Source organism: Typopeltis vanoorti, chromosome 12 (assembly GCF_054136105.1).
Source record: "Typopeltis vanoorti isolate ZY-2024b chromosome 12, IOZ_Tvanoo_1.0, whole genome shotgun sequence".
NCBI lineage: Eukaryota > Metazoa > Arthropoda > Arachnida > Uropygi > Thelyphonidae > Typopeltis > Typopeltis vanoorti.
In genome coordinates this window covers 66,747,967-66,764,343 of record NC_143560.1, presented here as the reverse complement: position 1 = coordinate 66,764,343, position 16,377 = coordinate 66,747,967, and the positions used below count along the sequence as shown (strand labels likewise).

Here is a 16,377-nt window from a genome sequence, read left to right as displayed (position 1 = left end):
TGTCTATGTACCTTATTCAGGGACATGATAAAATTAATTTTTTTTTTGTGAGTCTGCAGTACAGTAGCTGTTGCAGAGGGTGTTATTCACTGCAGGGAGCGAGTTACTATCGCCTCGACATTCACGTCAGGGCAATGGTAACTTGCAATTTGAGCAGGAGAATTCATACATAATATAATTGAATATATATATTTTCCTGAATATATATATGTTTAAATTCTTTTTTTCTTAATAATGATTCCATGCATTAATGATGCATAGCCGAAAATTGCCACATACCACCTGAAGATCTTTAACATATCCCCCGGGGGTACACCTACTACACTGTGAGAAGCGCTGCCATAATGCTATGCATTACGGGAAGGGCCACTAACCTAGACCAGTCTCATCAGTGGGTGCCAGACCCAGAAATGATACCAAGGTTGAAGTATTTTTAGTAATAAGGTGTGACACCTTTTGGCTACTTGTATATGGAAATGTGACTTCTGCATTATTTCAACCTTGGTATCACTTCTGGGTCTCCCACTGATGAGACCTCAATAAAAGTTAAAACCTTTGAGGTCTCAGTGATCCTTCCCATAATGCATTGCAATATTGGATACTAAGGCAATTGATGTAAAGTCATTAGCCTCTATATATACAAGTAGCCCAGTCGAATTGACTTCATGTGCAAACTTTGTTTGCTTACACTTGGATAAAGGACCAAGACTAGAATTTCTTGGCATCTTTAATTTATTTAGTATTCTGATAGTTTGCAGAATATCAAATTAATCCCAAATTAAAATTAATTTTATGTGGGCTAATGAGACCACTTTAAATTAGAAACAGAAATAAACCATAATGAAAGAAACATGCAAGAAGGTTTGTATTTGGCATCTCTTAGGCATGATCACATATTCAATTGCAAGTTACCAACCATTCAGTTTAGCATGACCATTAAAAATGACAAACGTGAGATCAAATGTTTTAGAAGACAAAAAGGAAAAATCAAAGAAAATTCTAATTGTGATGTTAGTTTACAGGTAATGAAAACTAAAGCTGGTGAAAGGATACAGTTTGTATTTAAATTTAAAAAAAAAAAAATACACATGCATCAAAAACTGAGAAGCATGCAAAGCTATTTTGATGGGATATCTGTGGTTCACTGTATATATTTAGATACAAACTGTACCAAATCAAATTTGCATGGCTTCCTCATAATAAAATCCACCTCGTGAAAAAATAATTTTTTGCATTCCAGACAAATTGTCTAAAGCGAGAAATTTTTGCAAAAACTCTAGCAGAAAATCATTTAGTTTAAAACCACATCAATGGGTTTTTTCCTGCTTCTTGTAACACAAATTTTTGCTCCCTTTTATTATAGAATTAAAAATTTATGAGATTTAATCTCCTGTATTATATTGTATGAAAATACTAAAAAAAAAACTTAATATCAATACTTGAATATTAAGTTCTATAACCAAATGTGGTTATGATTTTAGAGCACTTCAAACCTTAAATAGGCAGAATGATGGTGTTATATATATAAGGTGACTGAAATTTGAGAGACATTCTAGAAGTAATTCTATGTTGGGATAGTTGTCCATTGAGAAGGAAGATGTAAGGAAAAAAAAAAAATTATGTTGAGAAATAAATTGTATTTTATATATCATCTCCCTCCCTTTCAACACATTTTCTCCTACACTGCGTAATAAGTTTTTCAATGTCACTGCAAAATGTCTTCAATTTAGGGACCAATTTTCCATCATTTCGCATTTGATCTGTCATTGAAGAACATGCTCATGTATGTTTAGATTTGAAGTTGTCAAGCATCCTCTCAACTACTGAAAGCAAAAATTGTCATACTCTTTCAAAAAGAGATTTTTCTTCCCTGATATTTTGGATGGATAGCTCTCACCTACCATTCATTTATTTTTTAATTAATATATGTACAATGATATCAACCAGAGCCTCTGTAGCTAAGTCAGTATAGACGAAGCCCTTTGGTCGGAAAGACCTGGGTTCGATTCCCGTCCATGACATGAGGAACCTTTATCTGGTCTCTTTCGACTAAAGGTGAGTTAACCTGTCTTATATGGAGGTGGAGGATTTTTTCTCCCAGTAACTCTGGCTTTTCATCCCTCAAACAGGCGAACGGGGCAAAAACATGCATGGCTACAGTCAAATGCTTATGGCAAGGAAGGCAAGGGAAAACCACCTTGCTTCATATCTCCCTAGTAATTAGTTGCAACCCTCTCAAAGAGAGGAGGCCACAGGATTAGGATATCTAGAGTTTTGCAAGCATACTGTAGTATTTGAACTGTGAACATGTCAGTGGCAGAACAAACACATTACTCACACTGTCAGAAGTAAATCATAACATTTGTAAAGAAAGAAAATTTTCAAAGCTATACCGTAGTGGAAACATGGCCATATTTTGCACCGATAGTTGTAATTTTAACACAAATGTATCTATTGGTAATATATACGCTTCCTTATTTATGTGATATATTTGAATATCAGTTGACATTCAGATATATCACAAATAAGGAAGATTTTGTCAACTGTTTAGTTGACAAAATCTCATTTTCTGTTAGATTAACTTAAGTTCTTTCAACTTAATAAAATTTATATTTCTAATTTATTATTACTCTATTAGGCGTTTAATGGAAATTTAAATTTCATTATATTTTCAGCTCCAGCTTTGGGATACTGGTGGTATGGAACGTGTTGCATCTATTACGAGCAGCTACTATAAATTTGCAGAAGCTGCGATACTGATTTTCAGTTTTGACAATCCTGACTCTTTTAACATACTTTCTCAGCACTTACTAGATATTGTCACCTATGCAGAGAGTGCCAAAATTTTCTTATGTGGAAATAAAACTGATTTAGTAAATCATGTATATGTCACTGATGGTGATATAGAGGCCTTCTGTGAACAGTGTCATAACCTAATTAGTGGTGTTTATAAAACATCTTGCAAAACTGGTGCTGGAATTGAAGAAATGTTCTTGGACATTGCCTCTCAACTTGTCCAGTCATGTCGTGTTAAAGATATTGAGCAGGACATGAAAGATTCATTCAAGGTTACTGATCAAGATGAACCACAAGAATCTTGTTCATGCTAGGAATCTGGGTTTTGCTTTCAAATAAGAGATTACAGGTTAAAAGATTGTGGAAAATAAAGATGGTAAAAAATTTTAAATATACCAGAAAGATTTCAATATAGCCTACATTCGATAATTTGTAATAATGACTTTTCTTATGTAACATTATTCCAATGATGAACTGGTCAGCTGTTTCTAATTTTCAATGTACTATATTAATAGGATATTGAATAAATTCGGGCAGCATCTAGTCTTTACATTAGTGCTAATGTTTTGTTAATTGTAGATAAAATTTTTATTGAACAAAGGATTACTGTGTGATATATATGTATTTTAGCTCATCTAAAAAATACCTCTTGTGAGAAATTTTAAATTAATGTTCTGAAGAGGTAGTCCCTCTAACAATGTAGAGTCATCGACTCATTAAAGAACTTTACATTTTGTACTATAAATGTTATATTCAAATATGCATAATTGTCCCCTTTCCTATACTACTCAATTTTGCTTGTCAGATTGATTTAAAAAAAAAAAATCATAACATTTCTCTCATGATTTGTCGCTAGGTGGCTTTCTGTGTTTCTCTGCAAACTCCATAATCTTCTTCCAAAGCTCTTTTGGTTCATCAACTCGAGGTACCTGGGAAAGGGGGAAAACATGGACAGACCATAAATAAACTTTAGCTCAAAATGCCATGCATGTAATATATTTATATATAATTCAAACATTATCAAATAAAACAATATTTCATGTATTTGTGTCCAAAGCATAAAAATAAGCAATTAATGAGAATTTATGCTCAACTATTTAGTACCCTTCATGCTTATTTTGTAAATAGTACAGAAACAATAAGATGACATTTGGAGCTTTTATTTAGAGTTCATCAGTACTGTGGGTGCTGATGTAATCTAGATTTACTAGCATAGGGCTAAGTATTAGATCATCAGGAAATCAATGTAGGAACTAGTCAACTTTTGCAAGCTTTTTTCCAGACCTCATCTTAGTTATGTAACTCAAACACCAATAAGTTTCTTCTTTCCAATTGTTAAAAACAATGAAACTTCTCATTGCTTAGAAAATTAAAATATGGTTATAAGCTTTGCTACTGCACATTTCAAAAAGTTAACAGATGCCTACACACATAACTAATGCATTATGGGTTCTCTCTCCCGTGTAGAACTGATACATATGGAGACAAAAGGAACTGCTCTACATTTCACTATTAAAAACTGTCAATTTAGCACAAAATATAAAACTATTTATATTCTGAAATTTCAGCACAACTCTTATCCTCTGAAATAAGGAAGCAAGTAGGATAACTACAATTCTAAAAGCCTCTTTGCATTATTGAGCTGGTAAATGCCGCAATGTTTTCAATTTTTTTATAACCACAGATTCTGCTAACATAACATATACCCTTTTACTTTAAAAAAAAAATCAACCACTATATTATAGATTAAAAGTTAAACGTTTTAACTGGTTCTTGCAGTCAAAAAAACTACTCTCTAATCAGCTTTAATTTTACTTAATGAAAATTATTTTTATTACTATAGATATTTAATAATTTATTAATCAAATTCAGTTCATTTTGAAATCACAACATATTAGAGCATTTTTTTACATAATTCAAATGAACTCAATAGGGTATGTATCAACCAGTGGAGTTTGAGGGGGCTATAGTTTTGCTTAATGCCATTTGCTGCCCACACATGCCTTCCAGAGTCAAAGACTTAATGCAAAAATACTTCTGTAGTCCAGGCTACAATACAGTAATTGTCTTATCTTTGTGTGAATTTTTCTTTGTAATAAAGAAGAAAATGACACTGTACTACAATGCATTCAAGATTTCTGATATAAATTTGCTGCCCACATATAAGAATATGTGGGCAGCAAATGGCATTAAACAAGATTATAGCCCCTCAAACTCTGCTGGTTGATACATACCCTATTGAGTTCATTTGAATTTTAATTATGTAAAGAAATGCTCTAATATGTTGTGATTTCAAAATGAACTGAATTTGATTAATAAATCATTAAAATATAAATCTGGATTTTCAAGGCATCTTATGATACACAAACTTCATTCACTGAATTCTGCAGCAAACATTTAGATATTTATCTCAGTTATTTTCTTGGAGAGGAAGAAAAAAGTGCAACAAAATACTAATTTTTAGAAAGACTGTTGAATTTTATTTTCTATTGATATTAGTATACCTGCATGTTTTTATGTCCATATGCAAAAAGTCAGTATGTTATCATGGAATATTTCAGTAAGAATGAAGGCCTACATATGAATCTTACTAGTATTCGTTTATTCTGGATTGTCTTCAGTTCATTTCTAAAATGTTCTGAAATTGTGTGAATTGTCCATTACTACTTAAAGTAATTGGACTTCTTTGTTGAAGCTGTTTAGGTAGTCTATAAAATTGTGAAGGGATTCTTCAGTCTGGCCAGATGAAAATATCATCTACGTACCTAAGCCAAATTTTTGTTTTCAGGTGGTAACTATTGAGACCTGTTTTCCAAATCACATTACTTCTTCTTATCTCAGTGATAAAACATAGCAAACTTTTATTTGAAGTCTACAGAAAAGTTCAACATGGGAAGATACATGTTACATTACATCACATCCCACCCAAAAACAAGTCATCATCAAATTCCTGCCATGTACCCTCAAGGGGTGTACAGGATATGATAGTACTACATGAAAAATTTACATCATTACTAACTTCCTATCTACAATTTTCCTCCAAATCAACCAGTTACTTGTCAAGACTCCAACATTATCAGATCTTATATTTCTATCGTCTAAGGCACTTTTGTACCACATCAATCCACCTACATCTTGTTCTTCCTCTGGGTCTTTTTCTTGCCAACCTGACAGAGAACACTTGTTTTGCTAATTTTTCCTCACCCATTCTGTTTAAGATTAGCTCTACTAACACATTCCTGGATGCTGACAATGTCAAGTTCTTTCCTAATAATCTCATTTTTAATGATATTGCCATTGATGGCATCTGTTCATGCCTCTAATCTTTCTCAGGACTCTCATATCTGCAGTCTCTAGTCTTTGGTCAAGTGTTTTACTTCTGACCCAGCTCTCAGATCCATAAGATCTTGTATACAGCTAATTTACTGTTCTGGCTAATTTCTCTCTTATTCCATATGAATTTATTCAACTGACTTCCTACCATACCAGCTTTGTTGATTCTGTTGTCTCTTTCCATATTTAACTTACCATCTTCAGTAAAAATCGTGCCCAAGTAGCTGAAATGTTTTACTTGTTCTATAGGCTCTCCATTCACAATGCAGTTGACATTTTCAACGATTCTGCCTATTGTCATTGTCTTTTTAATGCTGACCTTCATACCATATCTATCACAACAGTTATTCAGTTTAGTCAGGGAATCTTGCAGACTTGTAGCAGATTTATTTAGAAGTAGAACATCCGCATAAAGCAAAGAGCTGACATTAACATCTCCAATTTTGATATCAAGTTTAATACCACTTTCCTTCATAACGTGATCCATATAGATAATGAATAACAGAGGGGATAATGTATATCCTTGACTCGCACCAGATTTAACATTAAACCATCTTCCTGTACTTCAATTCTAACTGCTAACTTACAACTCAAATAAAGACTAAGTATTGCTTGATATAATGCCCCACTGGCACCATATAAACGTAGCATATTGTATAGCTTCTCCCTTGGCACATTTGTCATATGCCTTTTCTAGATCGACAAAACTTAAATACAGATCTTAGTTATATTCCCATGATTTTTCAACTATTTGTTGTAAAGTGAAGATCTGATCCTGACAGCCTCTATTTGGCCTGAATCCAGCTTGTTCTTCACCAAGCTTTTCTTCCACAATTTTTCTCAACCGTTTCTCAAGTATACTTGCATATATCTCACCAGGAATCTCTAATTTTCATATTCAGTTTTATTTCCCTTTTTATATATGGGTACTATTCAGAACTCTACTCCAATCATCGAGAATTCTCCCTTTGTCCAAGCCTTCTGAACTATGCAGTGCAGCCACTGTAAGACTTTTATACCTCCATACTTGAGCATTTATGGTCGAATATCATCTACTCCTGCCTTTCCATATTTCAAGCTTTTGATGGCTTTTTCTACTTCAAGTATGGATATGTATTCCTGACTGCATGCCTGTTGAGTGTTTTTTTACCACTGTGCTATCATCACTGCTTGTTTCATTTAGCAGTTTTTACAAGTAATTACTCTATACTTCAAGGATATCTTTTTCTCCTGTTTTCATGTCACCTTTATCATCTCCTTTTACAGCACTCTTTCCTCCATTTCTGAGCTTCAACTTCCAGAATATCTTGCCACCTTCTTCATATTTATTTTTTATGTTCTTGCCAAAGTCCTCCCATGACTTTTGTTTAGCTAGTTTTACAAAGTGTTTAGCTTTCTTACATTTGTCTCTGTATTCTCTAAGAGCACAAGCTGATTTATTTGCTAGGAACTTTTGATATGCTTTCTTCTTTTCCTTCACGGCCCCTTTAACTTCCTGCATCCACCATGGAGTTCTTATTTTTCTATTCTTGCAGACAACCTCACCACATGCCTCTCTGGCTGAATCAATCAGGGTTTTCTTCAAGGCTTGCCACTGAATCACCTAGGTTTGGTTCCTGTTCTCAAACTCTTTCATTTTTTCTTGAATAATATTTGTGTATTTTAATCTACAATTCGCATCTGAGAGCTGCTCAACTTTTATTCGCTTTAAAACTTTCTTACATGTTCTTCTTTCTAATATAAAATTCAATTTTATCCTGCTCAAGACTAAATAGTGATCACTTTCAGTTTCAAATCCTCTGTACACTTTGGTGTCCTGCACCAGGGAGAAAACATCACTATCAACAATAACTTTTCTTATTCCTTGCCTCTTCTCTCCTTGTGAATTTGTGCACATTTTTATGTTGGAACATGGTGTTAGTAATAACCAGTCCATGTCCTGAGCAGAAATCCAACACGTATTTGCCATTATTATTAGCTTTGCTCTTTTCTCCAAATTTTCCCAAAATATTTTTCGATGTCTGACAATCATTTCCTACTCTGCTATTTAGATCCCCAACAAGGACCAACTTTTCCTTTTTCATTGTGTCAGTTGCTTTCTCTTAAGCCTCAAAAAATTCCTCCACTTCTACCTTAGTAGAATCTTCTGTGGGACCATAGGCACAAATAAGTCTCATTGTCCAATTCCCCATTCTGATATTTGCCCACATCACTGTACTATCTAGCTTCATATTTAGTGTTGAATACTATGGCTACTCCTTCTTTTCCTTGATTGTCATTGCCTGAATATAACATTTTGTATTTATTGCTCAGAAAGATCTCAGTTTTTGTCTTTTTTGTTTCAGTCACCTCTATTATGTCGATCTGGTACTTATCTAATTCCTCAGCTAGCTCCATTTCTTTGCCTTTCAGGCTTCTTATATTGATAGTACCGATCTTTAACTCTGGTGATGTTGAGTTGGGGTGGTTTTTCTGATTTGTTCCAGTAGCTAACCTTTCACTGTTTGCCCTGGTTTCCTGGCAAAAACGATTGCTTTGTTTAATCTGGCGACGGCCCAGCCGGCATGAAATTTTTTCATCTTGTACCATCATTTTGTATTTTGGTTTAAGCCAATAAGAATACAATTTGGTCGGCTAAATTCCAAATTGCCAGCCCATCCTCACCCTGTTGGGTATCTATCCAGGTAGATACCCAACAGGGTGCATCATGAGAAGGTGAGGATTGGACATTAGGTCAGAAGCCCTAATTGGTTCTCTGCATTCCTTTAAAGGCTATGTGGAGGTCTCCTCTCAGTTATACAGCTTTGACCCTTACGAACAGGTCATCATAAAAATTAAAAAATAGAGCAGACACAATATCCAGTGATAAAAGGTAACAAGAAATAATTATCTCAGGGAAGTATTCCTAAAAAATAGCTACAATCTTAAAATCATCAATAACATCTTAAATAGACTATTGCATATTCCAAAGAATATACAGGATAGTTGCAGCTTTTTTGCCCTACATAAACATTACAGATAAAAAAAAAAAAAAAGTGGAAATGCTCAAGTAGCACAACTTAAAAGTTGTCTTTACTTCACTGCAAAAGCGTCCATGATGCTATGGTTATCCAAAAAGCAAAAAATTTTCGATGTACAAAATTTTCTGTGCACATGGCATCTGCTAAGTTTGACAGATGATTGATCTCTCCAGGTCATCCTGTGTTAACTGGCTAAGTATATATAATATTCTCAATAAATATTAAGAAAAATCTGAAAAGAGTAATGATTTCATAAACTGGGTAAGCATAAAATAATCAAAATTTAAATTATACCTCACAAGGAATGCCAAGTTTAATCTGAAAATCTTATACATACATGGAAAAATAAGTAACACTAAAAACTAAGTGTAACTTTAGGAACTAATTGGAATGATCCATGGGTGAGTTAAGGATTTTCTTTATTAATTTTGTATTTTTATTCATTACATAATCCAGAAACCCTGCTCTAGAGACCAACAATGGAACTTTTCTGCTTCAGGCTTTTGAAATAAGCAGGATAATGTTCCCTGGATGGTGTGTGTGTGTGTGTAAACTGATAAGATTGGCAATAGCATTCTCTGATTAGAAAATTTTCAGGATTATTCCCTTTCATAAAGACTGTTCATCACAAATTGGAAGATTACAGACCAGTCATGGAAAAAATTAATTAGGAATTTTATTCATGATAAATACCACTTGTATAGGTCATTAATTCTAATAAATGCTATCACTAATTCTTCTAATGTTATGTTGAAATCCACAATCATATTTGTTATTGATATCATTTACTCTGTTATATTATCACTTCTCATTCTTCTAATCATTATATTCCATATTAAAATTCCCTATTAACAATACTCTGCTTTTTTCCTCTTTTTAAGAGGCCTCTCATATGATCATTACTTCCTCTTCTACAATAACACACTCCCATTCTTAATTGTACAGACTCAATGCTTATTATGCACTACAATCTTGACCAGGAATTCAATATCATCGATTTCAGTCTAAGACTTGATAAGCAATAAGACTCTCCTCTTTTCCTGTTCATATTAAAAATGAGGATATTAGGAAAGAACTTGACATTGTCAGCATTCAGGAATGCGTTAGCAGAGCTAATCTCAGGTGGTATGGTCACTTAAACAGAATGGGCGAGGAAAGATTAGCAAAACAAGTGTTTTCTGCCAGGTTGGCAGGAAAATGACCCAGAGGAAGACCAAGATATAGGTGGATTGATGCGGTACAAAGTGCCTTAGATGATAGAAATATAAGATTTGATAATGTTGGTCTTGACAAATAACAAACTGAGTTGGAGGAAAATTGTAGATAGGAAGTTAGTAATGATGTAAATTTTTCATGTAGTACTATCATATCATGTACACCCCTTGAGGGTATATGGCAGGAATTTGATGATGATGACATTGCTGTGGCCACATCAATTTCTTGTACTGATGGAAAACACTTTCCCTTCATCATGATTGCAACTTGGAAAGACCCAGAAGCCAAAGGGTGCTAAATCAGGTGAATATTGTGGATGCAAGCACACCGTATTTTTTTTTTTTTTGTCCAACAAGAACTGTCAAATAAGAGATGTGTGGCACAGAGTACTGTCATGATGTATTTGTCAAGAATTTGCCCACTTCTGCAGTCAATCTGCAGATGTTCCAATACTGTTTATTTAATATTTAGAGTTGACTGTATTGTCTCTAAGTACAAACTTTGCCCACACAATGCTTCCAAATTGAAAAACACAATCAACAGGACTTTGACACTGGATTTAAAGTGTCATGTTTTCTTCAGCTGAGGGTGTTTCCCCATTGTGAACTCTCAATCTCTAAGGATTATAACTGCACACCCAATATTCATCTCCTGTTATGACATTTTGGGAAAAGTTTGGATCTGAAGGCACTAGACTACACAATTCCAATGTTCACGACTAAAACTGTATTTACAACTTGAAACTCACCATATGAATGATAATTAATATTATTCTCTCTGTCCCTCCTAAACACACTATAACCTACACATTCTATCCCACTAACTATATCTTCTTCTTCCGTCAGCCATGTTTCACTAATGCCAATAACCTGTGGCCAGGAAGAGCCAATCAAGGCCAAAAATTCTTCCTTCTTGTTCCTAATACTCCTGGCATTAGTATACATGAAATGCAGTGATCCCTTAGTCCCATCCCTATATTGATGCGTTATTCTAAATGACCCATTCCCATTTTTTGTCCTTAGTGCTGCTCGGGTACATTATATACATTCTTACACTCATCTGTCTCACTGATGTCTGCATATCCATTCCCTCCCCCCCTCCTTGGTAGTTCTAGTTTCCCTGGTTTTGCACATCCATTTTCACTTCATTCAGCAACACTCTTTCCAGTCTCCGCACACCAAGTCCATTCAAATGCAGGCCATCCATCTTGTATAAGTCCTTTCGCCCATCAAACTCATTCCACACATCCACGAATTCCACACCACACCGTCTGCATAACCTACGCATAATGTCATTTGCGATTATGGCCCTCCTTCTAAACTCCTCTCTGTCATACCGCGGCAACAGACTAACCATTCTAACTCTGTCATTTTGGCAGATATGAAATCATGCCATTCCTCTCAGCTTCACTCTCCCTCCAATAGATGGAGCACTGCAGCTCCATTTAGCATGCACGTGAATGTCAACTTTCCATTGAAAAGAAATATCCTATCCTTCACTCGAAACATCTAGTCAGGTGCCATAAATGTCCCTTATGGCAACTCGGCATTTTGCATGGCTCTGTTATATCACCTCTGCTTTCATATATACTTAAGTCCTTTCAGTGACTTGAAACTATCCATGATTTTGCTGTTATGCAAAATCATGGATAGATAATGAAACACTGTTCCTCTGACTCATATGATGAAGCTTGTAGTGTCAAATATTCCAATCTTCAAGATCTACAATCACAGATGACCTGCTTGCATTTAATACTTCCAAAAAAATTTTTCTTGTAAAAAAACAGACTAATTCTCAGCCCATTATCTAGGATAACATGCAATTCAAGAATGAAGACAATTACACTTCTTAAATTTACTTCTGGTCTTTCCTGACAAACAACTCACTTCTATAGATTTATCATCTTCAAAAGACTTGAAGCATCAGGAATTTCTAAAAATTCCTGATGCAATCAAAAAGAATCATCTTTTCTCAAACTCTCCAGCCACTGTTTCCACTTTGTCATTCCTACTGCTCAGTAGGACCTGGCATCCATCATTCATTTCTGTTAAACCTACAATCATGTGAGCAGCAGCTGCCAACATCCATTTGCAATTTAACTGCTTCCCCCATTCTTCGAATTCCAACTAACTCTGTTCTCTGGAAAAGCCTTTCCCATGAAGGACATTGCAGCAGAGGTCTTTGGTGTATTCTTCAAAGGCTACAACTTCCGCAGCTCCTAAAAAAAAAGCAATAAATTCTTTCTTGTTTAACTGCTACTCACAATGGCATCCATTTGCCACATGTTTCTGCAACCTTGTACATGGCAGCAGTATTATCATCAAAATTCCTTACCTGTACCCTCAAGGAGTGTAATAATACTATGACAGTGCTACATAGGTTTACATTATTATTAACTTTGAAGGGAAAAAATTATTTTCTTCTAAATTAGTCAAATTTCTAACATGATTCACATCTAACATTTCGATCTCCTAAGATGATTTCTACCTGCATGAATCCACTTAGACCTTGGTCTTCCTCTGCTCTTTTTCTCATGCTGACATCAAACAACTATTTTGCCAACCTTTTCCATTCTATTTAAAGTGACCATACCACCACCACCACCACCACCTTAGATTAGCTCTGTTCACTTATTTCTTAATGTTAATAATGAACTCCTAATTTTTCTCAGCAGTCTCATATCCAAGGTCTGTAGTCTTTGAACTATTTTATTTCTAACCCAACTCTCATCAAATCCATGAGTTAAACTTTGAACAGTTTTGTGTGTACATACATACATACATATATATATATATATATATATATATTTAGCTAGTTCAGTAATTTTGATTAATTTCTCTTCTATTCTGTATAAATTCAACACCGGTTTTACTCAATCTATAGTTTATTTCAATACTTAATTGCCACTTTCATTAAAAATTGTGTCTAAATATTTATTTTGCCTGTTTACTGTATCCTGAATGGAGAGCTTACTCTTTTTTTTTTTATTGCTGTAACAAATTTGCCAGTGGCAAATTTTTACGGAAGTTATTTGATTTAGTTGAGTAATCCAGCAGACCTCTTTAAGAGTAAAACATCTAAAAACATGCTGAGATTAATATCTCCAATTCTGACATCAGGTAGCATACACAGATGAAAATGGTGGTCATGGTGTGCATCCTTGATCTTACACCTGATTTTTTTTATACCAAACTCATCTCTATCTCCTTCAAATTCTAAAAACTTTTCTCTTGGCAACCTATCATAGGCCAGATCTATAAAACCTAAGTAGAAATTCTTATATTCCCATGATTTCTCAACAGTGTCATCTTTCAACTGAATTTCCAACAGATTTTCAGTTTCTCAACTGAAAATCTGATCCTTACCAACCACTATTTGGTCTAAACCCAGCTTTTTCTTATGAGTTTCTTATTTTCAGTTTGCTTGAAAAAATCTTACAGAACATGAAATTTATTCTGTAATTCTTGCATTGTTTTATTTTGTTTTTTTATCAATGGGTACTATGGGAGTTCTACTCCAGTCATCTGAAATTTCACCTTCTGAACAGGCCTAGTGAATTATGCAATGCAACCACAGATATTTGTGCATTCCCTGCTTTCGGACAGCTTTTTTTGTAGTTCAAGTACTGATATGTACTCCTTAATGCATTCCTCTTGAGTATGTTCTACCACTATCCTGTTACCTGCTTATTTCATTTAACAATTTTTCAAAGTTGCAAGAATCCAGTTGCCTTTTCCAGATTTTCCTTGTAGAATATCTTTATCCCCAGCTTGTCACCTTTTGCAGCTCTCTCTCCTCCATTTCTAAGCCTTTCAATACTCATTTATCTTATACATTCTTACCAGTCTTCTCATTACTTTTGTTTAGCTACTTTTACACATAGCCTTATTATATTTTGTTCTGTATTCTCTCATGGCCACATGCTTATTTTCCTAGGAACTTTCAATATGCTTTCTTCTTTTCTAGGATTGAGTCCACCATGAAGTTCGGATTTTTCTATCCTTGCAAACAACTCCATCCCCCACCCCAGCTGAATCTATCAACATTTTCTTCAGAATTTGTTACTATAAGTCTCAAAGATTTGTTTTTTGTTTTCAAACTCTTTAATTATCACTTGTATAATATTTGTACATACAACTATATCTGTACATTTATGTAATATAATATTTATGTATTCTACAGTTCATCTCTGAAAGCTGCTCGAGTTTGATTATTTTTAAAAGTTTTGTACCTGTTTTTCTTTTCACCGTGATATTTTTATATAGCTAAGAACTAAATGGTGATCACTTCCTACTTCAAATCCCCTATATACTTATATTTCCTTAATCACTATCAATATTAACAGTCAATGAGGCTCTTTTTTTTCCCCGATATGAATTTGTGCACATCTTTATACTGGAACATGGTATTAGTGAGGACTAGATGTCCTTTTCAGATTTCCAACAAGGACCAACTTCATTTTTCTATCAGCTGCTTTCTCAACTGATTCAAAACATTTCTGCACTTCTTTTGAGGTGTGCTCACTTCACTCCACTTGAAACTATCTGCCATTCAAGACTATGTGTTCAGTGGTTTAGCTACTCTTTCCTTTTCCTGATCACTGCTGTCTGGACATAACATTGTAGCTATTTAGAAAGCTCTCACTGTTTTTGTCTTGTTTCTAATAATGCCAATTATGTTGATGTGGTACTTCTCTATTTCTAGTGCCAGTTCTGCTTCTTTCCTACTGATGTTACTTATGTTGATAATACCCAGTAGGAATTCTGTTGATGTTGAATTTGTTTGGCAACTGTTTCCACTGGCTGCCCTAGTTTGCAGGGCAAAAAGAGTGAGAGAAGGCTTCCCAACTGTCACAACATTTCATTACATTGTACATCATGTTTGTTTTTGTTTAAGCCAATGCAGAATATAATGTATTCAGCTAAAGTCCAAATTGCACCCATCCTCACTCACTTAAAATCCATTCATCTGGATTTTAAGTGAGTGAGTGAGGATTGGTGCAATTATCAACAAGGCATACTACAAGGTGAGGATTAGACATTAGGTCAGAAGTTCATTAGTTTTCTGCATTTCTTAAAAGGCTATGAGATGTCCTTCCAGTTATATTGAACAACCCATTATATATAGTGATAATACACACACACACAGAATGGTCTAAAGTAATGCAATTTGCTGTTTTAAATTCTTTTGAACATTCTTTGTAGAAATTGACATTCCGCTACATATTAGATGACTACATTTGAGTTTCTTCAATAAAGGAAATCGTTAAAACTTTATAAGAAAACCTATCAAGAATTTTTAAATAGAAATAAAGGGCCTGAAGTCCCAACGTGCTAGATTATCAGAATTTTACTGTACAATTATGAAGAATCACTTAAGTTTCAGTTAAATGTAAATAATTACATTTTTTTTTACTATTAAAGAAGTTATGGTAGTATTATTTTCAAAATATGCTAAAATAACATCTGTTTTTCTGAAGTTCATTAATCTATATTGTCTTATCTAATTCATCAGTTAATTCTTTAAGACAGTAATCAGATTATAGAACATAACTTTTTTTTCCTCAGCCAAAGATATCTATACGAACAGCTGTTTTGTGTAGAGGTTATGAATAAACACAAAATCACTTACCTCATAGTTTTGCGATATATATAAACCAGTATAAACTCCAGCTCCAAATGTCAACTGAAAGAAACAAAATATATAAATATTAATTAAAGGGGGACTATTTTATTTTATTATTATTTTTTTTTTTTTTAAATGATGATCCTAAACTTCAAGCTGTAGTGCATACTGTGGATAGGTGAAAAATGGAATAGGATATTAGGTTCTAATATACATGCAAAGGCAGTAAATGGTATGGCCAGAGAGTAAAAAGTATTTTGCAAGGCTCAAGTTGAATTGTGAATAGGCTGCTAGTTGCTGCATGTCTCAACTGATTTAGAATAAGGAGCAGCTGATGACCAAATATTAGAATACCTGTAAAAAAATGCATCAGATTGTTAGAAAATTT

The 16,377-nt window shown here is 34.1% G+C and overlaps 2 protein-coding genes across 5 annotated transcripts in view; one reads left to right on the top strand and one right to left on the bottom strand.

Annotated features, from left to right (window-relative positions):
• Positions 1-3,346, top strand: part of RabX6 (RAS oncogene family member RabX6) — a 79,101-nt gene extending 75,755 nt beyond the window's left edge. For both annotated transcript variants that reach the window (XM_090401158.1, XM_090401159.1), the window contains exon 3: positions 2,676-3,346. In XM_090401158.1, coding sequence (XP_090257284.1) covers positions 2,676-3,110 — 435 coding nt within the window. In that variant the 3' untranslated portion in view covers positions 3,111-3,346. The remainder of the gene's footprint in view (positions 1-2,675) is intronic.
• Positions 3,165-16,377, bottom strand: part of LOC150100854 (uncharacterized) — a 103,670-nt gene continuing 90,457 nt past the window's right edge. For all 3 annotated transcript variants that reach the window (XR_016549126.1, XR_016549125.1, XM_090401160.1), the window contains exons 2-3: positions 15,996-16,049; positions 3,165-3,725 (exon numbers count right to left, since the gene is read on the bottom strand). Coding sequence is in view for 1 of the 3 variants with exons in the window: in XM_090401160.1 (XP_090257286.1) it covers positions 3,636-3,725; positions 15,996-16,049 (144 nt within the window). In the remaining 2 variants the exon portion in view is untranslated. The remainder of the gene's footprint in view (positions 3,726-15,995; positions 16,050-16,377) is intronic.